At 37.1% G+C, this 26,605-nt stretch overlaps 1 protein-coding gene across 6 annotated transcripts in view; it reads right to left on the reverse strand.

The window, feature by feature from the left end:
• The window catches only part of robo1 (roundabout, axon guidance receptor, homolog 1 (Drosophila)), a 267,005-nt gene that overhangs the window by 56,550 nt on the left and 183,850 nt on the right, over positions 1–26,605 (reverse strand). For all 6 annotated transcript variants that reach the window (XM_028463842.1, XM_028463838.1, XM_028463840.1 and 3 more), the window contains 4 exons: positions 14,561–14,718; positions 5,063–5,183; positions 3,335–3,473; positions 3,090–3,217 (listed from right to left, as the gene is read on the reverse strand). In XM_028463842.1, the coding sequence (XP_028319643.1) occupies positions 3,090–3,217; positions 3,335–3,473; positions 5,063–5,183; positions 14,561–14,718 (546 nt within the window). The remainder of the gene's footprint in view (positions 1–3,089; positions 3,218–3,334; positions 3,474–5,062; positions 5,184–14,560; positions 14,719–26,605) is intronic.

Below are 26,605 nucleotides of genomic sequence, written 5' to 3' on the forward strand. Positions count from 1 at the left end.
TAGTAAGCTGACAGATGCATGTATGAAATCCTGGTCCGCTAATTGTGATTTTTTTATGAAAAATTTCTAAAAACCATTATGCTTTGAGTTTTATAAATATGGTATGTTTTGCATGTTTTGTTAATATCAATCCTTTGCAACAAAAGAGAAACTGAGGTGATGTGACAGAATACTAGAATAAATACTTTTATAAATTGAGATTTACAATTATTTATATTAGTTTTTTAAGAATAAATGTGTTATGTTATATGCTTCTTGTGATTTTCAACTACTAAGAAATTTGATTTGAATTCTAAATGGTATTGTTGCCCTGCTTTAACTCTCGTTACAAGACGCCCATAAAACCCAACGACCAAACAAGTCCCTACATCACTACTGTCCTCACTACAACTGCATCATCGCACAATACCTCCATACATGGTTTTCTACTGCTTTGGCCTGGTAGGACCTGTAATTACCCGGCTTCTTTATCCATTTCTATGCCTGCATCTGTAATTAGAAGGTTGTCATTTCCGGGCGTGGGACTGTGGTCTGCTTCTCTTTAATTAGCCCGACTGCTTAGTGACCACAGCCATACTGGCCTCACAAGTCCTCGTCTGGATGAAGCTCAAAGATCAGAGGCGCTAGATGAAATAGGAATTCTGATGGACGACATCTGATGGAATCATTTATGTAAATTCTGCCGTTTCATTCTGTTTGAAATTATTAATCCATTTTACTACGTGTATACTTAATAATTATGTTGTAGAGCAAAATGCGACTCAACAAAGCAATCTATCTATCTACCGGTAAATGAGGAAATGCATTCCACCATTGCTGAGGTGTCTATTTGACTTTTTATTCTTTTGAAATCCTCAAACACATTAAATAAGAAAAGAAGACCTTGACTTGCGTTTCTACATCCCAGAGGCAGAAAACTGGCCCGGGGTTAAGATATTCAATTTCCACTGAGAGCTAGGGTGGTTTTAGCATTTTAAATATGAATCTAAGTCAGCTTATTGAACCAGCGCATCAATGCTGTTCTCTTTCATTAACAGGGCTTTCATCAGTGAGTAGACAGTTTGGAAAAAAGCAATTAGGGCAGTGGATACAGTATATTGATGGGTGTATTGGCAGCTTCACCCTAACCTTGTTGTCAAAGCATTCTAAATAACGGTAGTTGCCATCTTGTCAGGAAGAAAAAGGCATAATTGCAAATGGTGGCCCTGTTAGAGCCTGATATGAAACAACAACCCAGCTATATATATACTGTACGAAGGTAAGAAAGAAAAGTTACCAAAAATGTCAAGGTTATCCAAAATGCTTTAATTAGTGAGTATAGTTATCCAACAAGTTTGGTGTCAAACTGTGCAGATGTCTTTTGGCCATTATGCTATGGTTTAGCTTTTTTCTAACTTTTCAACTTTTTAAACTATTCAACCATTCAACCTTAATGTTCAGCTATTTTTAGGTTAATGCATAGCTAATGCTAGGTTAGTGCTCTTGCAAGGCTAATGTCATTGCTAGGCTAATGTTAATGCTAATGCGAGGTTAATGCTATTCCTAGGCAAATGCTATTCCTAGGCTAATGCTAGGCTAATGTTAATGCTAAGCTAATGCGAGGATAATGCTATTCCTAGGCAAATGCTAACATTAGGCTAATGCTAGGCTAATGTTAATGCTAAGCTAATGCTAGGTTAGTGCTAATGCTAGGTTAGTGCTAATGCTAGGTTAGTGCTAATGTTTGGTTAGTGTTAATGCTATAGCTAGACTATTGCTAATGCTAGGCTTATGCTAGCACTAAGCTAATGCTAACGCTATGGTAATGCTAATGCTAAGCTAATGCAGTGCGAGGCGGGCCAGCACCTACATCCTCACTTGCATTTTACTCAGGAAATGCAAATATTCTAGTTATATATATATATATATATATATCACTCTATGATGTAATACAATTATTACACTAAATGTTTTACCTGTCCCATAATGTAGCAACTTGTTACATTTTGGTCAAAAGGTTTTTTACATTTTGAGCTCAGCATCTTGTTATATTGTTGACCAGTTGTAAATTGTTAGGTTTCATTACATATTTTTATTACATTTCAGGCTCAGCACTTTTGTTACCTTATTGACCAGTTGTTACATTTTGGGTTTAATCACATTTTTCTTTATAACAATTTGGGTCTTGTTACATTTTGGTCATTGTTACATTTCAGGCTCTAACAGGCCCTACACAGATGAAGAATCCTAGTTTGTAGGTGGGGGTTGCCGTGTCACTTTGAATCGCCATTGTGCAGGTTGCTGGTCATGACATTCATTTTAGCAACTTTGCCACAGAAATACCTTTTCTCTCCTCATTACTTTCTGTCCTATTTTCCACAATCAACCTGCAGCCTCTATTCCCAACCTGTTCTGCTTCACTAGTGAGTTACCCCCCCAGGACCATCATACGCACCATCCCTCCTCCAATCCCAATTTTCTGTGCAATAAGCTTTCCTTCCCTTGTCTCACCCAACTCCCAACATTACCATTAGTTTGGCATTAAATGGCCCCTATGTTCCTCCGATTCTCAAGAGGGCTTCTGTAGTGGTCCCAACCCCCAGTTTCTCTGAATGGATTCTTTCTCAATGTTCACACTCCGTGACCACCTTCTTTATATTCTGACTGCGTTGTAAAGACGTCTAATATCGAGTACCACCAGAACCTTACAGACATCTACCATAGGTTCACCAGTAGAAGCATACTGTAAGTCTTAAAAGGCAACCTGTCCTCTAGAGAGACGCCTCATAGAATTGGCAAATAAAATCAATTCTTGTTGAGCTCCCATGTGGACAACTCTGGAGTTATTATAGATTTTTTGTTTCCTTTTATAAGAAATCAATCAGCTAATTGAGAGAGAATAGTTAGAAGTGACGGCCACGTTGTACCAATAAGGCTGAAGGCAATCATTGCCTTGTGACTGGTTGAAATTGCATTTAAATTAAGCCTCAAACTGAGTCCGCTGAAATCCAGGAGTATTCAGAAAACTGAATAACACAATATAATAAGTAAATAACATTTCTGCCTTCAAAAACTGTGAAAATGGGGTTTGAAACTGCATTATGTCTTACCGTGGACGGTGAGCGTCGCCGAGGCCTCAGCTTTGCCGACCATGTTCTCTGCCACGCAGGTGTATGACCCCAAATCAGCTGAGACCAGGCGACGGATTTTCAGGGTGTGGTCCTCACGAATCTCATATCTAAAAGCAAACAATAAGATATGTATGAAATGAGGGTTAAACTGGTAAATACCAAAAAACGATGATTGCATAACAAAACATTTGTGTGATGAAAAGACACCGAATGTCGTCCCGTACCTTCCTTTCGGCAAATCCCCGTCATCTTTCCTCCAACGCACAGTGGGAACAGGGTCGCCTCGCGCCTCACACCTGAACTCCACGCTTTGGTCCACCAACACAACTTGGCTGCTAGGACGACGTACAAAGCTAGGACGCTCTGCCGAGATTTAAAAAAGGAAAGCCACATTTAAGAAACACAAGCTTCTGTGCTAGAGATTTATTAATATTCATCTTGCAATGCTCTATTCGTGGAATTAAAATAATGATTTTCCCTAATAACCCATTCATACACCGACGGAAGAGGATCAGGGAGTTTTGATGGAGAAAATAATTTTGGGCAAATCAAGAATAAAGTTGAAATGTCGAGATTAAAGTTGAAATAAAATGTCAAGAGAAAAGTTGAAATAAAATGTCGAGATTAAAGTAAAAAAGACGAGAAGTCAAAATTTTAAAAAAAATAAACTCAAAATACAATATTGTGATAAAAGTCGAAGGTTTGCTATTAAAGTCAAATCTACGGAAGCAGACTAGGGACAATTGACCCTAATATGACAACAGTCTCCATCCAAACTGGCCCTAATCTGTTTCCGTAGCTCCTCAATAGCCATAGACGGACTGAATGCTCCACCTCTTTCAAACTTCACTGGTTTTTCCTTCTGAACAGATTAAGTTTTCGGCAATATCTCTTCAAAGTCCTTAAAGACAATACAATGCCATGCGAAAAGAGAAAGAATATCTTTGTTGTTAAAGTTAACTTTGAAGTATAGTTTTTTAACGCATTCATCGATAACTGCATTTTGTAGACGGTCACAATCTGCTGTTTGTTGTCATATGGTGAATTGGCCCTGTTCACCTTCCGTAGATTTGACTTCATTAGCAGACCTTCGACTTTTATCACAACATTGTATTTTCAGTTTATTTTTGAATTTTTAACATATTTCAACTTTATTCTTGATTTGCCCAAAATTATTTTCTCCATCAAAATAGCCCAAATCTGCTTATATATATATATATATATATATATATATGAATTGAGGGCAGAATGCAGCGAGGAACCATTAAGATTCAGTCAAATTGTTAACCCACTCAGTCTCAGAACCAACTCTGACTTTCTCAGTTCACTAATCCTCACAATCCATTTTTTCCTCTTCTTTTATCAAATATTTACACATTTTGAAAGTACTCTATATCAATTTTTATTTTGCAGTTATCACCTGCTGGAAATAACTAGGATTTCTAGTATGGGAGTTTTATGTTTGGACTGTCAAGGTTGGCCCAAACATCATTTATCTTGTGGTATGGAGCTTTGTTTTTAGTCATTTCTGCAGCTAGACGGTGAAGGTGAAAGTGCAGATACTAAAATCAAGAGTCTGGGCTCTGCTCTAAGCTCGGGGACACAGGAAAGCAGTCGTTGGGTCAGAGGTCACTTGTGGTGAAATACAGTGCAGCTGGTCACAAGTGAGAAGCTGTGTAAACCAGCCAGAGATTCATTGTTCAGTGTGAGATTGGAGGTCATCTCCTAGACTTTTATCTGATAAAGGTCAGTGACACCATTTAGTACCTTGGGAGATAGACAATCAAGCTTTAACATCTGGTTTCTGTTTCATACCACAGACTCGAAAACAAGTGCAGGTATATATTTGTGTGTGTGTGTGAATGAGTATGCTTTTAGAAAATGCGTGACAGAGTGAAGGGAAACAGACAACAACACAGAATGATCCAAAAGAGAAAAAAAGACTCAATTACCCAGCACTGTAAGTTCAGCTATTTCACTTTCACGCTCTCCAACCATGTTGGTGCCAACGCAAACATATTTCCCAGCGTCGCTCTTTCGGGCATTTGTGATCATCAGCTTGCTTCCGCGTATCTAAAAGAGAACAGAGGATGAGGAGTGTGAATGAACATGAAAAGCAAAAACAGGAGTATGAACTTTAGAAGCACTGCAGGCTTGACAAAAAGAACTTTGGAGAGGCGAGTACTCTCATCTGTGTGGGTAGGGAAGAAAAACACATTGTGGGTGTTATAAAAAGGAAAATAATTAGAGGTAGGACTCTATAAGCTTCTGGTTCTTTCCACTCCTTTTCACATTCACAAAAAGCTTTATTCATTCATTCTCAAACTACCACAGATATGTATTGACATACGTGGGTATGTACATTTGACTGCTTATTACGGAACCTCTGATTATCATTTGTTTAACACACATAATACAAACTGTCTTGACCCTGATGGGTTCAATTATTGTAGTTTATTTTATTATTTATTCTAGAGTTTTAGATAATGAAGATCAAATCAAATCATTGGTTGTGTGGTATTATGGACTTGAATACGCTTGAACTGAATTAAATGAAATTGTTTTTTTTTTATGTTTAACCTAAATAAAATACATAATAAATACAATTCCAACACTAACAATATGCCATTTCATACATGAGGTTGTTTGTTTGTTTTTGTTTCAGATGAATTCCATTCTTTAAAGATCATTCGTATGACATTTTGGTTTTACTTTATTTTTTTATTGGTTTTTTTCTCCATTTCATGTGATGATCACAGATTTACCTTAACCGTAAAACCCTGGTGCAAAAGGTCTCCAAAATAAATAATGAATATGTTTTAGATCTGCAACTACAGGCGATAAAAACTTGAATGAAATCTTGTCTGCTTCTCATTTCTTTTTTTTTTTTTTTTTTAATTCAAAGGGTAGAATGTGCTAAATCTGTTGTGTCCAAACCTTTACAAGAACTTATTAGGGTTGTTGATCATTTTTTGTGGAACACAGGTTTGTAAATGGACATTATTTTAAAATAATAATTTAAACTTTATTGAAGCAGAAATCGATTATCAGTGTCTTTCTTTTTTAAAGAGTAACTACACCTCAAACCAACATTTTTCTGCTGAATACATATGTATTTGACTATTAAGTAGTGCTGTTGATTGATCCTAGTCCCATTCTTTATCTTAATTTGCATGTTTAGCTTTAAAATGTCCGGTATACAGGCCACTAAGGGTTGAACGTCGGCTATTACAAATGAATTCTGCTACTGGCTGCGTCATCAACTTTCATTGTTGGCCCCACCCCTCCTATAAAATCTGAGAGGAAGGAGGAGGGTTTCCTCCAATCACAACCCTCAGGGAGCACTGATTGACAGCCAATGAGGAAGTGCACTGTATCCGTGTGCGGTGATGTTTTTGACTCTGTGCTTCTACAAAAAGCAGATTCTGCACTAATCAGAGGGTTCATCAAGCTATGTGTGTATTTACAGACACATCATGTGTATTCCCTTCTGTCTTGCGTGTGCGTGGACGTGTGTTCGTCTTATCGCTATATGCGCGAGAGCTGGGCTGTTTGCTTGCAAGGCAGGGTGTGAGCTTCTTGTTGTGATTGTGTGTGCCTGTAGTTGTAGTGACACATTTTAGCTTATGAACCCGCTATGTGTGTGTATTACCGTCTGTCTCTGCACATAGCGGTGTGAGCTGACAGAGTGGGGGAGTGTCTCACTGCTACAGCAGTAACACCCATAATCAAGGCATTTTTTGAATTTCCCTCCTAGTGGCAGCTCAACAGAAAACAGGGGTGTTGTTACTCTTTAAGGGAGACCTGGCCAAGATAGGCAAACTGTGACACTGGTTTCCAACCATTATGATTAGTTGACGTTTTTTTCCCTTTGTACAAAACTAAACTACATTTCCCAAAGCCTGAGATGCTAAAGATGGCGTTTTGATTTTGACCACCTTGGTGTTCTTAAGAATCCAGTGGATTTCCGTTTCATTTCCGTTAATAACTGCTGGTGAAGAGGCAGTGAACAAACATCTTGGCCCAAAGTAACTGTGTTTGTCCAGGTGAATGTCATGTCTGTTATTTCCCAGGGCTTTGATTACAGGCCAGAGGAGAGTCTTTGTTCTCAGGCAGTCAAAGAGGCAGCCTTGGCCCCAACACAGGCCCCTCAGCCCTACTCTCAGCTGACAACCACGCCAGTCAACACAGATGCAGACAATAGACTGGTACACCAGTGATTTCTGTACCTTGATAGAGCTTAAGGCTTTAAATGCAGACTTTAGCCTGTGGGACAAGGACCGCCCCCTGCACACGTGTAATTGATATTGTAATTGTTGAAACCCTGAAAGAGGAGTTGACACGCAATATTGCTAAATTCTGCTCGCTCCATGCGTTCATTGGTAAACCCTCTATAACAGTGGTTCTCAAACTTTTTTGGCTCAAGTGCCACCTTTCTCTTACTTTTGAATCTCAGGACCCCCTTTGTCCGATTACATTTTGCTCAGAATTTTGTGAAAAAACAACTATAGAGCATAATGATGGAATGAATGAGTGATAACACACATTTTAAAGAATCTCATTTTGTAAATAAGTGGAATGAAACAGCATTTAGTGCCTCCTGAATAGATTTATTTCTATAGTTTCTCCCTCCTGACCTTTGTATGTTCTAATCAAGATCATTTCTATCATCATTTTCTGTGTTTTTTGTGTAATTTTGTTGTCGTTTGTTGGTTCTTTTTTATTATTAAGTATATTTTCTCTTATTTTGTGTGTTTGTGTTGTCAATTTTGTGTGTTGCTGGTAATAGTAAAATATTTTTCTCTCTTCGTGTGTGTGTTTTTGATGTCATTTTGAGTATTTTGTTGTCGTTTGTCGGTTCTCTTTTATTATTCAGTATATTTTTCTCTCATTTTATGTATTTTTGTTGTCGTTTTTGTGTGTTGTTGGTATTATTTAAATCATTCTGTCACGTGTGTGTGTTTTTGGTGTCATTTGGTTGTTTCTTATGTCGTTTCGTATGTTTCTCTTGTGTATTTTGTAGTCATCTTGTGTGTTTTCCTCTCATTTAGTGTATCTTTGTTGTCGTTTTGCGTGTTGCTGGTAATAGTAAGTTTTTTTTTGTCTTAGTGTGTGTTTTCTGGTGTCATTTTGTGTATTTTGTTGTTGTTTGTTCTTTTTATCATTCAGTACATTTTTGTCTTTTTTTGTGTGTGTTTGTTGTCGTTTTGTGAGTTGCTGGTATAATTAAGTATTAGTATCATTTTCCACTAAAAATAAACTTTATAAAACCCCACATTTAATGATTTTATTTGTAACCCTAGGGGTACACGTACCACCATTTGAAAAACACTGCTCTGTAACACTGGGGTCCATAATGACATAGGAAATCTAGATCACTGCTGTTTACAAAACTCAACATCACTTTCAGCTTGAGTTGAATTTTAAAATTCTTTCCACAACGAACTCATTCTTCTAGTTCTGAGGCATTCCTGAGCTCTTCACCGCTGTTTAATATTCATGGTAAAGCAGAAGCCATGACTTGAAGAGGCTCTGGAAGGCTGGCTTATTTAAGGCACCCCGTGGTGCTAGAGGGGTTTGAAGTATCATTATGTTACTGTTTGTTTGAGCAAAGGCTTAACAGCTAAAACAGTGTGACACTCACAAAGGCCCAAGGTCAGGGCAAAGCATACAGCAGAGAAAAAGGGGAGGGTGACTGTTGGTTCCACAGGGGCTTTGACATGAGGATCCACTTAAAGCCGGGTTTACTCCATCCAGTGCTCCTGCTTCTGAGCATCTGTAGCAGTTTCTCATTCTCCACAGGCATATTTAGAGTTCCAGAGCAGCAGGGTCTGAGAGCTGGAGAAAGTAAATGAATGCAGCAGTGGTCCTGCTTTTTCTCTGTGTGCATGTTCCGATCCAGACAAACAAGCACCATTGGCTGCTGAAAACCCCAACAACCACCTGACCATTATCCCTGCATTACACAGAGATGGCTCTATCACTTTTGCCTTTTGTCTCATGTCATTTGGCAGTGCTGATTATATGCGAAAGCCTCCATTCAGCACCAATGACATTGGAATCCACAAAGCAGTTTATTTTCCAGGGTGATAATTACCAACTACTACAGCACAAAAGGACCAGGACAATGTGATGGATTTTAGCCATTTATGATGTTCCCCATAGATACTTCCACAGCCAATGAGCTTGGCCTAGATATGGTCCTTTTTCTCCTCCTGTTTGTTTAGTTTTTATTATTTTTTCCTGAAAGACCAGTCCGACATTTCCTGAAAAGAATAACGCTATCTGCAAATAATGGGCACAGCTGTCTAACAGGGTAATACAGTGACCTCACTTTTTTACAACTCTGTGGGGGAACTTCACCATTTTCTCAAGCAGAGTTGGGGTCAATTATAATTGTAGTTTCGTAATTGATCATTCATTACGATTATGGCGTAATTATAATTGTAATTTTTAAAAATATGTTGCTGTAGTAATCTGAATTAAATTTCAATTTAGATAATTGACTTTGTAATTGTAATTGCCGTGAAAATTCTATAAAAAAAATGTCAAATATAATTTAACACAAAACTGGAGAACCATGTTCAGTTAAAATATGTTTCATATCAAGCTTTACCACATTTTACCATTTAAAAATAATTTAAATTGATGGGTATACTGACAAAAAAAAGGCTCAGACCAAAAATATTAAAATAAATTAGATGATAAATATTTGTTTGTAGTGCATTTTACAGCTGATTTGGGACCCGTTATCATAAGAGATAGTTAACTTTTATTTATTTCAAGCTCAGTATTTGTGATTCATTGTAATTGAAGATTAGTAATTGAGAGCATAATCGTAATTGACTTTCAGAGGATAACAAAATGATTGTAATTTAATTGTAATTGGAAAAAATGCTGGTTACTGTAATCGTAATTGAACATAATAATTATAAACAGAATTGTAACCGAAAAATGTAATTGACCCCAACCCTGGTCTCAAGCACATGTGGTAAGGTACAGTACATAACTCTAAAATATCTCTGTTGTCTGCATCTCTTTAATGGTGTATCCAGCAAAACTAAGTGAAGTCCAAAGCATGGACAAAATCCCAGTGCAGGTGGTTTGTGTACCAGCTCTGATCACTGGTGGTCACCATGGAGACAGCACGTTTCAGCGCGTTTCATGTTGCAAAGAAAAAGACTGAACCAAAGATAACGATGCAGGCAAGACGAAGGGAATGCTTTGACGAGCTCAGCTGTTCATGACATCAAAGGAAAAGTAAACTCTACCCCCATAGCTTCAATCCTTACTTTCACGCCAAACTTTAAGCACCATGAACACACTCTGGATCTCCACTCGTGAATGTTCTATACCTCCAGCCAGACTCCCATCTGTCACCACAGTTCACTACACATCTTACATGACGTATAGCGCAGCTTTAAAGTGCTCATTGGGGAACACTTAGATGGTGTGTTTTGTGCTTGACAGGAAGTTTACAGTGAGCTCCACCAGCTGGTTCTGACCCTCAGTCCCACAGAAGGAAGAAGGACCTGCTTTATCCCTAAGGCTGGATGGACACCACCACGAGTCCAATACTAGGCTTTGTTACAACAGCATCATTTACGAAAACATTTTCAATAGGGCTGGGCAGTATGATCAAAAATGTATATCACAGTATTTTACAAAATTCTAACAGTTTCACAGTACTTGACCGTATTTAGTTTTTTCATGAATAATCAGGCATTTTCTACTGGTTGAGAGAAGAATTACTGCAGTAGATTGACTTAAAATGGTCTATTTTACTGTCATGATGAGTGATTATTGTCGAATAATTCCACACTAGAAGTAGTAATACAAGTTTGCAACAGCAGCCCAATGGCATAGCTTAGCTTAGCTTTAGCATTAGCTTGATTTCTAGCTTTAAATGCTGCATACTCAGTGCTGTGGTGGTTTCTTATGGTGAATAAAGTCGCGTTTGTTTGCAGCTCCACCAGGACTTATTGCCGCGTTACAGGAATTACAAATTACGATCCTTTGCTCTCTTTTTTTGTGTATTACTGCCGAACTGCCGACATGCTAAGCTAACCGTGCCTCTGTGTCCGTGAGTGTTGTTCTCCTGTAGCAGAGGCATGCACACGCAGGCACATGCTCACATGCAGCTTTGGAGGTGTTATTTTATTGTATACGTGTGTTAAGTTTTGTTTATATTATATCAAACTTCAATGTAAAATAAAAGGTTTAAAATTAAAAAAAGTTCTTAATCCCTTGCTGTTCTTTAATACTGACTTAAAACACTTGACACTGAAAACACTTTAACGGCCTGGGCCATCAGAACCGAACTGTGACCAAAAAACCGACATAAATATTGAAACGTGGGCTGACTGTATTGATGCATCCCTAGTATACGTTTATATGCATATGTTATACATGTGTGCCTACGTGTAAATATGCTTATGTATGTGTATTGCCGTGTATGTATATACAGTACAGGTAGGTACATATCTGCTGTATTTAGTTGTATTATGTATGTGTATTTATATACTGTATAGACTATGTGTAGATTTATGTGTATATATTTACCCTGAGATGTGGCGTGAATACATTTCAAACTTTAAACTAGTGAGATTACAGTTTTGGTTGTTTTTTGTTTTAAAAAAATCTGCATTAAACATTGATTTTCTCCATTCTTTGTCAAAAACTATAAACCAGTAATCCAGAGTAAATACAGAAAATACTAAAATTATCCTGTATTTAGAATTAAAAAAATAAATAAATTTTGAGGTAAAAGTTCTTTAAACTTACCTACATGACAAAATAATGTAAATGTAAATCAAAAATTAATAAAAGATTGAAGCAATTGAGACCAGGTCCTGGCCTGAATCCTAATATAGTGCTATAGCGTAAAACTAAACAAGACCTTTAGGCTCAGAAACCGCACCAATAAAGGAAATCTGCAAATGCAATTTGAACGCAATCCCACCTAAATAAGCTGCTTCAAACATTTATTTTACTCATTCTTTGTCAAAATGTATAAACTAGTGATCCAGAGTAAATACAGAAAATATTAAAATTATCCTGTATTTAGAATTTTAAAAAGTTATTTAAACTTACATGACAAAATTATGTAAACGTAAATTGAAAGTAAATAAAAGATTGAAGCAATTAACTCATTCCAGCCATTTTCAGAACGGCTACCCCCCTCACTGCCAGCCATTTTAGAGCGTTTTGACTGGTTTTTAAAGACCCACAGAATGTTTTGTACTATGACAATCTGAAATCTGAAACCAGATTCTGAAAGATTAGAGTCTCTACTTTCATCATCCTTGTTTCTGACAAAAAGCTGAGAAAACAGGCTTTTTCTGAAAAAACCTGTCAGTGACTTTGAAACTATGTTTTTCTGCTTTAGTGACACTTCAACATTGGTTTCCTTCTAAAAAAAACTACAAAAACAACAATGAGACCAAGCTTTTGATGGCAAAATTATTATTATTCTGCTATCTGGGTCAGAGTTGAATGGATTTCTTTTTTGGTTTTGGTTTTTTGGCCTTGCTCTCCCCCCTCCGTTCCCCCACACGCCATTTCCTCATCCGTCCGGAAATGCAGAGTAGATCGTTTTGTCTCACGATCGCAACACTCAATAGTTCAGTTAGTTCCACACATGTTCTGGTCGAGTGTGAGCTGCTTTGAGCTGCTGGGAGCTTCACTGTCTTCTCTCGTAGCACCATTTTCTGCTTTGTCCCTGTGTGTGCCTCTCCATCGATGGTGTTAATCATGGGTAATCTCTGCTACCACCTACATGCCTCCAGTTGGTCACTACACCATAATACAAGCCTGATATTCACAGGAGAACTCTGTCACACTGTCTCCTAGCAATCCCAACCGAAAAACACAATTGACGCACATATGCGTCAATGGCAGTGAGTGCATAGCATAAACCTAAACAAGACATTTAAGCTCAGAAACTGCCCTAATAAAGGAACTCTTCAAATAGGAGTGGAAAGAATTTCCACCTCAGTGATGAACAAGACCAGTTGTTATTGCTGCAGCCAGATAGAAGGTTTATGGGAGTACTGGTTTCAATGGGCGGCCAGCTTGGTTTGAAAAGCCTAAATTAAGTATGATTAAAAGTCAAAACCAGCATGTATTCCAATATTCAAGGTTGATTTAAAGATGTTGGATGATCTGAAACATGTAACAACAGAATTCTAAAAAGGTGTACAGATAAGATGAAACAATGTTGTCCTGTTTGTCTTTAAGGAGCCTGTGAATGCTTGAGATACTTTGTCATGTTGTCATAACTGAAATAATACACGACAGATGGTTTTAAAAACATGTATCCAACAGCACTGTGTGCTTTTTGCTGTCATGTCGCTTCAGTTTGAAAGTAATTGTCGATGTACAAAAAAAAAAACTCATGAACATCTGGACTACAATTGGAGTCTGGGTACCCCTGGGGTTCATTAAAACCTACGTAAAAAAATGGTATTGTGTGTGTTATGGTGGGTGCTTTTTCTTGTTCTCTGCCTGCTTTTCCTCCTCCTTCTTACAACTGTAAACAAATGCCAAAAAACTAAAAAAAAAATCATACTTACAACAGCTTTGGGATGATAAACAAAAACCCAAGCATTTGATTATTAGTCCTACTAAGTAATATGGTAGATATTACTCAAAAAACAATGGATAGTGCTACTCACTTTGCTCTAGGTCAGGGGTCTGCAACCTTTACTCCCAAAGGAGCCATTTTGCCATTTCAGTGTATAAAAAAATATACAATTAAAATAATATCGAATAATTTCATGAATTAATGGATTTGAAGGGCTACAAAATATAACTTGAATTTGAGATCACGTGATCATGTCTGTCAACGCGTGCTAATTTCTTGCAACATATCAAGCATGCATATTAAGCCGTCATGTTGACAGTTAAATAAATCTTTCCTCACACATATAAAATCTCTATTTTCTTCCAGAATAGTCTTTTTGTTAGTTTAGTTATCTTAACAGGGATTTCAAACTCAAGATTAGCCACAGGTGCATGGAAAGGTGAAGTAGGAAGGTGGCCGACTTATTGCGTGAATTTATTTATTTTTATGTTATCAAATTGTTTTGTCATAATTTTATTTGAAGTTAATGTCAATAATCATCAATACCATCTGGAAGAAATAACAATTCATTATTATAATATATTTTTTAAAGCTATAGGGAGCCATTGCAAAAGAGTCAAAAGCCACATGAGGCTCCAGAGCCGCAGGTTGCAGACCCTGCTCTAGGTGCTCAGTCTGTGACAATCCATCTGATGAACAAGCAGGTGCAATAGATATTTGTGTTCTGAATTACAGATCTGTAATTCTCTTCTTAAACTAAACCAACTTTTGTGCTTGGATTGAAGTACAAGCTACACACCTACAATTCAACAGTATCCACTGCTTTTCACTAAAGCACAGATTAAATGGGGGGGGGGTTACGTACTGTGATTCTCTCATCCCGATCGTCAATATTAAGTCCATCTTTTTTCCAGGATATGGTGGGTTCAGGATGTCCACGGGGAGGCTGACACTCCAGGACCGCTGGCTCGCCTGCTGCAACGATCACATCCGCAGGATTTTGTCTGAAGTCATCTCGCAAAACTGCAAAAAGACAGAAAGAAAAAATACTCAATTAAAAACATTCCTAAATTATTCTACACAAGTCAGGAATGAATCAGAGAGCTCCTAATACTTTCATGCAAATTCGGGGTTCCTACAGCTTCAGTCAAGATAAATTCAAGACTCTTTATTGCCATTTGAAATGAAATTGCAGATCAACTTCACACACAAAAATACACAAAATGACAGTAAAATACACAAAAAAAACAGACTGAATAAATAAAAAGTATTTGTTGGACAGGCAATTTTCAGTTAAATGTACATTTCCCCATTGTTGAAAGTTGCTACAAGCATAACACACATCTGCACAGAGTCCAGCTGAAACAATGTCACTGTTTTGTAGTTAGTTCTGCTGTTGTGATTGCGTGATGTTACTGTAAATTATATATATATATATATTTTTAACTAATGTTACCATTTATTTTGAAATGTGAGACTAATTACAATTAAAAAATCATACTTATGTGTTAAAATGTAATTTAAAGGAGTATAGGGCAGGATTTGAGAAAAAAAAAAAAAAAAAATTATGTTTGTTCTAATGCTAATGGGGTGATGAAGTGTTTTAAACCAAAGAGAATGAGTCCACACATATTTCTACCTATTGCCTAGAAAGGATTGTGCGATACATTTTGCGCAGCTGTTCTGGGCGCGAACTTCCCATGCAGTTTTGCGGACGTGAAGTCAAATGACGCTGATGCGCGTTCTCGACGGCTTGGAGAGGCGTCCCAATCCCGGAAATAAAAAACAATGAGGAGAAGATGGCTTGGACACTGAAAGAAGACAAGCACAGTGGACTAAACTACTGTTTGGTTCCACAGATGTACGCAGAGGCATGTGCACTGGTTTTGCAGTAAACAGTCACGTGAACGGCGAGTAAATAAAGTTGGAGTACAGATCAGGCCGCATTTTCCGACCCAACAGTGAAAACTGTTTCCCAAAGAAATGACATATTTTTATTTAAGTGGTAAGCACCGATTTTATTAAAAACTGTTAATGTCAACATCATTTTTAGATTCACAAACTTAATGCCTTTTAAGACTTTTAAGGATCTGCGGGAACCCTGAAATTAAAGCATTTAATAACTTTGAGCTACAGTTATTTAGCATCTAGCCGTGCCGATAAACAATAAAACTAAATCCTTGGAGTTTACCGTCCACTGAAATGAAAACTGTAAATGTACAGAGCAGTTAAGTGCATGTATACAGCCTCAATATTTACAGCCAGCTGGTTTTCTGGCATTTAATTTTACTGCCAACGTAGTTTGATGATGTATATATAGTGTAGCCATCAGTAGCTCATATCAGAAATGACCTTGTCTTTTGCTGACTGAACTATACACAGACCTGCATATGATCACCAACACACACACACACACACACACACACACACACACAAAGACTGTACAGCGCTGGCCGATCATCTCTCCATCATCACTTGCTCATCTCACGCATGACATTCCATATTTACATCCTGTGTCCTCACCTACCCACTTCTATTTTAACACAGGCAAAAATCTACACATCCAATCTAAAATCCCAGTCTATAGCAGAAGATCTGGCAGCAGATGATTCTTATTTGCATTGATTTTCATGCCTGGAAGGGATTTCGGAAAAGTGATACAGTAATGGATTTTCTTTATTTGCATACAAGAGGTTCACATCTTTTCATTATTAGGTTTAATTTGTTTGATGTCATCTTGATGTTGATTTGATAAGTTTGAGGATGATGTCTGCTAGGAAGAAAAGCAATTTTAGTTTGCATTCACGAAAAACGACAAAATCTGTCTTGTCTTATACAAATGGCCGGGAAATTATCGAAGTGCAAACTTGCAGTGTTGAAAATGAACAATAGATTTACTGAGAAGTGGAGCAATAAAGGAGCAACAAACTCTACTGAGGACAATGCACCAGTAATCATTCATCCAGTTTTACAGCGTCGTCTTCTGTCTTTCGGCTGTTCCCATTATGGTTAGCCACATGTTGCCCGCCTTCCTTTCCTTTGATCTATGCATCATGCACCTTCATATCCTTCTGTGATCTTCCTCTCTTCCTGCTGTCCATTGGCTACATCTGAAACATTTTATTTGAAATCCAACATGCCCCTTCTTCCACTGCTCTACTTAAAGCTGCTGGAGACGAGATTTTGTAATCTGTTAAAGATGAGCATAGGCATCAAAAATCAATAAATGGAAGATTATTTACTCAATATAAAAGATGTAAAAGGTTTTAATTACCGCTTGAAAGTTGTTTTTTTATCCCTACTGTAAACACTTCCCATAGATAGACAGATGCATAGAAGTGTTTTTACTTCATTTATTTTCTTTCATTTCTTCTCCAGACAAGGCAGACAAGGATTCACTTGACCAGTTTGTTCCCAGTATTCCCCGTGATATCACCGTACTCCATGAGAAATTCATTTTCGGCTGTGTAAGCCAACAAAAAAATGAACCGCTTTTGTTTTACCACAACTTTCAGCCCCTAAAAAAACCAAAAATGTGTCGGGGAGTCACTTTTCAAATACAAGAAATCACAGTAAGAATGAAGTACAAACACTTCTATGCATCCGTCTTGGGCAGCGATTCTCAACTGGTGGGTCGGGACCCAAAAGTGGGTCGTGGTAAATACCTAATGTCTCTCATGTTGGACTTGGCTTTTATTTTAAAAGAACCTTCTTTTGACAAGCATGCTGTAAAAGGCATGTTGCAAGGAAAAATATATGGATTTATGTTTAAAAACATATATATATATATATATATATATATATATATATATATATATATATGTGTATATTTTCAACAGCTATTTTTGAAAACTAAATTTAATTGGTTGAATTCTAAAAAAAACCCAAAAAAAACAAAAAAACAAATGAGTCGTGATTTATTTACCGTGGAAAAATGTGGGTCCCAGGGTGAGACCAGGTGAGAACCCCTGATCTAGGGGAATCCCCATCCCACAATGCACTGTGCCAAACTTTTCTGACAATGTCAATGAAGGAGTGTTTACAGAAGATCAAAACATTTTTGGACTTTAGATTCTGAACCCATTTCATTCAGCTCCACTATTTATCCACTTTTTTTTTAGTTATTTCAACCTTTTTAAAATGCTGTAAAGCAGTGTTTTTCAACCTTGGGGTCCCACGGAATTGAAATGGGGTCACCTGAAATGTCTAGTAATTAATAAATAAATAAATCGCTGATTAAAATTATATTTATATATTGTTCATTTTCAAAGTAAAACACTACACACAATCTCAAACAACTGCATTCTATACTTTCACTTTCTCAAACATAATTCCAGTTCAAATAAAATGCAGTATGAAAATATCTGAGCTGGCGCATCAAGTCACATAATCCTGGCTACTAGTAAAACTATACTATATATATATATATATTATGTATATAAATATGATCACACATAGGGCTGGGCGATATGGCCTTTTATAAATACCGCGATATTTTTAGGCCATGTCACGATACACGATATATATCTCGATATTTTGCATTACCCTTGAATTAACACTTTGATGCACAAAATCACACCAGTATGATGATTCTATATGTCTACATTAAAACATTCTTGATCATACTGCATTAATATATGCCAATTTTAAACTTTCATGCAAAAAAAGGGGATATCACAACTAAGTCAAAGTTGACATAACTGTATTTATTAAACAGTGAGTGGCTCAAACATAAAATTGTCAACAGAAAGTGCACGTTCTGTGCAAAATTGTCACAGAGACATTTCAAAACAAGACATTAGTGCAGGATGCAACTCACATGGCATTTCAAAACACAAAATTAAAGTGCACTTTTTGTACATAATGCCACTACAATATTTTAAAAACAAATAGTGCCCTCTTGTGCATGTTGTCATTAAGATGACATTTCAAAACAACACTAAATTTAAGTGCACCTTTTGTGCATAATGGCCACTAAGATATTTTAAAAAAAAAAAAAAAACAAAAAAAAAAAAGTCCGCGAGTTTAACGGTATGGTCATTTTCAACACCGCACAGACTACAAGCTGCGATATATCGAGTATATTCGATATATCGCCCAGCTCTAATCACACATACACGTACCTACACGATCAAAAACTTGTTCTAAAAAAATGTCTCTAGAGTCGCCAGAAATTTGGGATATTAAAATAGGATCATGAGAGAAAAAAGGTTAAGAAGCACTGCAGTAAATAAATCCTCAAACTGAATTTAACAGATTTATAAACTACTTAATGGGTCACTAATCCAAAATGAGAAATAATTTCTGATGAAAGGACAATAACATTTTCTGTCCAAACAAATTGGAATCAGATCATGCTGATGGTGGCTGTGGTGAATGTTTGGTGAAGATTAGATATACGTGGTTTTTTTTTCTCCTTTTAAGAAGGATTTTTACCATTATTCACTTCCTGCAAAACCAGATTCAGTTATTTTCCAGGGCTGAGCTGCATCTTGTCGATCACGTTTTGTGTTCTCCTGAGAAATCAAAGCATGGAAGCATGAATGACTTTTCTTTGTGGGCAACAAATAGTTGTTAATTAAAAAAAAGCTTTTCCTTTTTATTGTGACAATAACTGCACATCTTATCCTCATCGTGGGTGTCTAACTCTCCTGCTAGCCTGACTAACCCTTAGCTACCATTCTCATGCATGTCCCTAAGGATGGAAAAAAAGAGGAAATAAACTGAGATGCAGTATTGCTTGAGGACAATCTGGCATTCTTTGGTGTTTACAGTGACCTCCATGACTCCTCGGCAGTGCTCACTCCCCAACCTCGCTGCCCACTCTTCTCTTCCAAACTAACACCTCGTTCTTATAAACACAGCTGAGTGCAGCACAGCAGACAGCCAAGAACATCTGTGGAGTGGAAAACAAAAATCCCTCTGGGATGGAGACTGAGTATGCAAGAGCGAGAGAGGCCAAAGCAGACAGTTGCTCACACAGAGAGATGGACAGATGGACTCAGATCAGGAGAAGGTATAAAGCTCTACCTCTTGTGCCAAAAAGTCCCATCAGTTCCTGGGCTACACCACCATTATTTGCCTCTGCCTCCCCCCAGTTCAAACAAGGTATAAACTCTGGTTGCTTCCTGTGTAAATACTGACAAAGGCCCCATTGGCCCTGCTCAGTTCCTGTTATGAGATCTAGAATTAGATGATAAAATAAGGTAATAGAGCTGCTCTCACACTGTGTGCTTCCCTGAAAGTGGGCTGTCTGTCTGTAGTGTGCCCTGTGTTTGTGTTTGGGATAATGAGCTCCTCTACCATTCTGTGTTTCTAGTGAGCCCTGCAGCTGTCCCCCAGCATATAATATTTCCTGAGCTATTAGCAAGGCCTCAACGTCTGTGTGTGTGTGTTTGTGTGTCCACACAGTTTTTAGTTTAATGTGTGGAAAGGAGTCCTGAGCATGAAGACGTCTTTGTCCATCCTGGATTAACTCTAATACTCTGATAATGGAATAATACATTATGGTAAAGTGATCTGTACTAAATATCCTCATTGCAGCAGAAATTGAAACTTTTCTGGTCTTTATGACAAAAATGTGCCACACATGTTTTACTACCAAAGAAAATAAGTATGTATTACCTCTGCCAAGTAGTGCTGTATGATACGGAGGACATTTTATATCACAATATAGTTAGAATTATAACAATGTACTGTATATCCCGATATGATATTTCGTCCTTAAAATTACATAAACTGAATGAAAAATAGCTATTCATGATATATCAAAACAAAAAGACAGTCAACATCCCCCGCCAGATTGGTTCTCATTATAACTCATAACTTGTTCCTAAACGTCCTAAATCTAATCAGAATATAAAATTACAAACTATCTTAAATGTTTTCTAAGAAAAGCTGTCCTCTTTGAAAATACGTCGGACAGAGTAAAAAAAACGAAACAAGGGCAATAACTCCGGAAAAAATAATTGCGAGCTTCTCATTTTCGAACTCTATCAAGGTATCGATACCCTGAAGCCACACACTGAATTTGGTTATCGTATCTTAAACGATTTCTAAGAAAAGCTGTTCCCTTTAACTCGGACGGACGGACGGACGGACGAAGCTCAAACCTATATCACCCTTCCACATTCTAATGGACAAATCTTGATGAAATCTTCAGGAAATATCCGAGATTGGATGAGGAACATGTGATTAGATTTTAGGGATGACCCACATAAATATCAAAAATCTGGATCAGTTTTTTAAAATAAGAAATTAAAGAGAAAATACCATCTCTCATCATTGGCAAGATTAAAAAAATCAATAACAATAATATCTTGGTTTGTAATCAACCAATATTCATGAACTTTTACTCAGACATGTAGGGTTGGTTTCATTTGGATCTGGATGAAAATCACTGTTATGGATGAACAGAAGTATTATTTAGGGGAGAATTGCAATATGGGGGAACGCGCTGACTGTTTTCTAGTTAATCAATGACCAAGTTTAGGTAGTTGTGGTGGTTCAATCATGATGAATGTACAGTATGTCCACATTTCAATATGCTTTGCAATAACTTGGGCACCAGTTCTGTAATAGCAATCTACACCAACGCCAAGGCAATTAGCTGCCATTATTTCAACCAACCAAACTGTTTTAAAGGTCACCTGAGATGTTCTCTGCTCTGGAAGCTCTCTGCTTCATCACCTTCACAGTCTGCCCCCTGTTCTCACTCGCTCTCTCTTTTAAACACACACACACATATACACACACACACACACACACACACACAGGAAATTGGAAGCAGATGTTTAAATGTCAATTTAAAATGGGATTCCCATGCTGCCCCTACAATATTAATGAAAATCAGGACCTAATGCCACACACAAGCCTGGGTGGGAAGATCAGATGAGCTTTGTTCTGAGGAAATTAAACCAAGTAAAACAAGCTTCTTAGAAATCTTTGGACAGATACAAAAACAGAGCCACCAGTGACATAAAGGGTTATCAGAGAGCAGCACGAATCAAACTCTCAAAGACACAGACAGCAGGGGTTTCGCCTTTGGCTCAGAATCGTTCTTTTGAAACACAATGGACGTTATTAGCCTTGAAGAAAAGAGAAACAATTATTTTGTGTAAAAAAGTCAAAAGAAAAACAAAAAAGGGGAATTAACTAAAGTGAACGGTTACACTTTAATTCCGAATTATTTAATTTGGAACAATTAACTCCAAATTAAAAACACATCATGTAACCGTGGCCATTCTGTGTATTTTTGTTGTTGGTGTGTGCGTTTATTTTAGGGGCCGCGCAACTTCTTTCCGAAGGCCAAATGTGGTCCTAGGGCCACCAGTTGCCTTTGTCTGTGTCAGAACATAATCTGAGGGCTAAACAAATAAATAAAACCTATGCAATAAAATACATTCTTCAAATTTAGATAGTTTTTTTGTTACTTTCTCTTAATTTCTCTTACTTAAAAAACCAAAAAAACCAAATAGTAATAGTAATAAAACTTTAAAAGTCCTGCTCTGTTTCTGTGTCTGATGTACGTAAAGGGACATAAATGGTAAAAAAATATACAGTATTTACAATCATTTGGTACCATTAATCGTCCCCCATAACCTCTGTGGGTGCTGTTTATATCATAATGGAACAGAAAGTGGAACATTTACTTCATATATCCTTCTTAATGCTTGATCATATTTAACACCCTCATCTCTGCTCTTATCTCATCTTCATCCAGTTCACACACAATGAGCAGCCTAGAACTAAAAACTCACTGTAGTGGAAAAGGCCTACATAGAGTGTGTGTGTCTGTGTGTGTGTGTTTTCACTGTACAGTAAAAGCTTTGATTGTCACCAGTGGGTGGTAGTGTGAAGATTCACCCGTGAACCAGTGCTTTTCTTCTCGTTCCCTCGCACTTTCACAGAGTTTGATGCAGCAGACGTTTCTCTATCACTTTTTAGTCTGATCATGGCTGCTTCTATTTGCTACTCTACTTAATAAGTCTCTATGAATTTGAGAGAACTCCATAACACTGTATGACACTGATAGAGGTTGAAACTATTTATATTTGCGGTCTAATAAATCTGACAAAAGGCAAAGTGGCGCATTCTGTCAGGGATGAAAAACTTCAAAACAATAAGCATGTAGCAACTTATCATTTTCCCACTGAAAGTAAATTACAATTACGTCCTCAATTGCTGAAGTTCAAATGGAATTAATCACAATCACTGAGCCTGAAATAAGCTTATCCTTAGCTTTCTGTTAGCATCTATTATGATAACGTCTTAAATCAGCTGTAAAATACACAAATAAATATTGTGTGTCATACAATTTTTTTTTCTTTTTTTTTGTTACCTTGTTTGGCTTCTTCGTCAATGAAAATATTGGTATTAAAATTCTTGGTGTGGGTGTCTCAGTTTTTTTTTTTTTTTGTCTGTATACCCCTCGATTTCATATTGTTTCAAATGGTAAAATGAGAGAAGTGAGAGGTAAATTTCACATGAAACATATTTCAACAATTTAAAAACAACACACGTGAAAGCTACAGAACTGTAATGTGGTTTTTAACTAAAATGTTTTTATAGAATTTTAATTTCCAATTCCAATTTCAAAGTCAGTTATCTGAACTCAATTGCAATTCAATTTTGATTACAACAGCAATAGACTCTTTCAAACACAATTACATAATCATAATTGCGTCATAATTGTAATTAATTATCAAGTACGCCATTGCAATTGTAATTGACCCCAAACCTGGTCAGATGAGATAAAAAATGATCTCACGCTCTACCATTAAAAAAATAAAATAAATAAATAAATAAAATAATAATAATAATAATAAAAAAAAACAATATTAAATGTATGTTTGGTTTTGTTGTTTTGTCCGTTTGTAGTCATTTTGTGTGTTTTTGGAGTCATTATGTGTGTTTTTGTTATTGAACGTGCTCTTACTGTAATTTTGTGTCATTTTCTGCATTTATGTTGTCGATTTCTGTATTTTTGTAATGTGCTTTTTGGTATTGGATGATCACAGAAAGTAATCAATTGCACTTCTCTCTCCGTTGAAGGGGCTTTTTAAGTACTAACTTCATACGGATGCAAATGTAAAGCACAGTCAAATTAGTTGAACTGGTCCTGCTGGTGTGTACATAATGAGTGAAGCAGTGCGGAGGTAATGAGCGTACAGACATCTACACTCCACTGTGCCAGGTGATTATACAGCCAGTACCTGGCAGGCGTTGCCAGGGCAGATGGCTACGAGGACATTTCAGAGGGACTGTTGAGGACATGCCTGTGCTTGCTTTGGCTCTGGATGGCAGCCAAGAAGCAAAGGGTTCAATCGAAGTTGTTCATTCTTTATTTTAAACACACGTAGAGTTCATAGACTCGAGTATCCACCAGCAATTACGTCTGTGCGCAAAAACAACAAACACATGCATGCATTGCTCGACACCGGCGCTCATACACATGCGCTGCATGAAGGGAAATTCTAGCCTGCAGCCGTACAGACAGAGAGACCATTGAGTGCCTGTGTTTATTTAAATGGTCATAATTCTTTTCGTCAGGCTTGAAGGGGAGAGAGAAGGAGAGCGATGGCATTTGGTGAACTCAGGAGGGCGAGTGGGAAGGCACGTTTACGTGAGTAACAGAGTGAATGAGTGACTTGGCACCTCATAGTTCAACAGTGCCTGTTTGAATGGAGAGACGAATAAACAGGAGTTGAATAAAAAATAAATAGGAAATGGAAAAATAATAAATAAAATTATCTCATGCTCTACCTGCAAAAAAATAATGATAGAATAAAAAAATAATAATACTAAAAACCAATATTAAACGTGTGATGGGGGTTGTTTTTTCTGTCTTTGGTTTTGTCAATTTGTGTGTTTTTGCAGTCATTATGTGTGTTTTTGTTATTTTATGTCTTCTTGTTGTAATTTTGTGTATTTTTCTGTAATTTTTTGCAACTATCTTTGTGCATTTTTAGGGTCATTTTCTGTATTTTTGTTGTTGTTTTCTGTATTTTTGTTGTTGTTTTCTGTGTTGTAATTTTGTGTAATTTTGTTGACAGTTTGTGTTTTTGAGCTATTCCGTAATGTGTTGTTTGCCCATGTCCGCTGTACTGTGTTAAAAATACAGAGTAGGCCAAGGATTAGTGCACAAAGTGACAAAATGCACCAACTCAGATTAGCTTAACTGCTTTTTATTTGAACTAGATTCATATTTGAGAAAGTGAAAGTATGGAATACAGTTGTTTAAGATTGCATGTAGAGTTATAACTTAAAGAAAAATAATAATTAATATATTTTTATATATTACACACTTCAGTTGACCCCATTTGAATTCCAAGCGACCCCATGTTGAAAAACCCTGCTTTATGCGCATCTTATTTCCCTTAACTATTATTTCTCAATCTTGGCTGACTAATGTTTTGTTGTCCAAGACAATGTGAGTCCTAAGTCTTTGTACTTTTACAATGTAATGGGATTTAACTCAATCCATATTTGGTGAGACTATGTAGACATTACATTTGTCACCAGAATGCTCATGAAATGAAATCCTTTTTCCTCCACAAAAGCATGAGCAGATACAACATGAGACGCCAAATGTTTTTTATCCGTTTGTGTTCAAAATCCCCCTCCGTGCTTTACACAGCTCAGCTCAAATTATGTCACTCATGTCCTCTGACTCTAAGCCATGTTAGCAGCTCTCCTGCCTGTGTGACCTCACTAGCTTACCCTCTCCCACCATCTGCAAAGATGAGGACCTTATTAAAACAATCTTTCCAATTAACATTCTTGGCCTATGGAACCTCGTCAGCCCTCCTCTAAGATATGACCCCCCTCCTTTACCCGCCATGACAAAGAAGCTGTGTAGGGCCTAGAGCCTAGACCAGCTACACCACCAATGAAAATGAAAAAGAAGGGATGTGAGGCAACTTGTTTTTCTTCCTGTGGGATTGTGAACTTGGTGGCTGTCTGTTTATACATGTGTGCTTTGTTCCTCTGTCATATCTGTACCGTGTGTGCAACCAAAACAAAAAAGGTAAAGGTGAAGCCCACACATAAATTTATAAACCATGTTTTACGGTAGATATTTTGAAAGTGTTTGTGCTCCTTATTACCATCTAGAAAATACAGTGCAGTAAAACTTTTCCATTAACGTCAGATGTTAATATCAGATAGTAGCAGATACTACTGACCTTCAGACGGTTAAAAAAAAACAAAAAAACAGATGAATTACAGATCAACAGTGGAGACTAATATCTTATTCAATAATAATCCAACATTTTAATGGTAGTACAAATGGTAGACCATGATATGATATGAGGTACTGACAGCAGCTGGGTTTCCATTACCCTTGGAAATGCGCAAAATCTATATAGTGCAATAAAAACTGGTGATGGGAACACCTGATTTTCGAAAAAAAATGTTGTGCTTTCATGAAGAGGAGTTTCAGACATTTCGAGATTGAAATGTATCGCAAAAGCACTACAGAAACAGTTTTTCCGCAAAGACACATCACAGGACGTCACATGACCACTTCTCTCCAAGAAAACACCGAGACATTTCTTAGCATGACAACTTTCAAACTGTTACTGCCACATTATTAGACAGCAAACAACAAAGGAATGCAGTATTATAAGGAGTGTTTGAGCGTCCATCTTCCTGCGGCGAAGTCTCGCTGGACAAGATTTCATGTGAGTTACGAGGCTCCTGCGTAAAAAACAATGTTCAATGAAAACGTATTCAAAGTGCAATTATACTTTGTCAATATTTAAAAATATCGCTTTTTTTTTGGAAAATCTGTAATGGAAACAGCTTCTGACAAATGTCCTGGCTATGCTTCAGGTAAGACAGTTATAATCAGCTAAGTCTTGCCACTGGTCATCTGGAACCTCCAGTGGTTAATGTGACAAAACACTAA

This window comes from Gouania willdenowi, chromosome 13 (genome assembly GCF_900634775.1).
Source record: "Gouania willdenowi chromosome 13, fGouWil2.1, whole genome shotgun sequence".
In the NCBI taxonomy this organism is placed as follows: Eukaryota; Metazoa; Chordata; class Actinopteri; order Blenniiformes; family Gobiesocidae; genus Gouania; species Gouania willdenowi.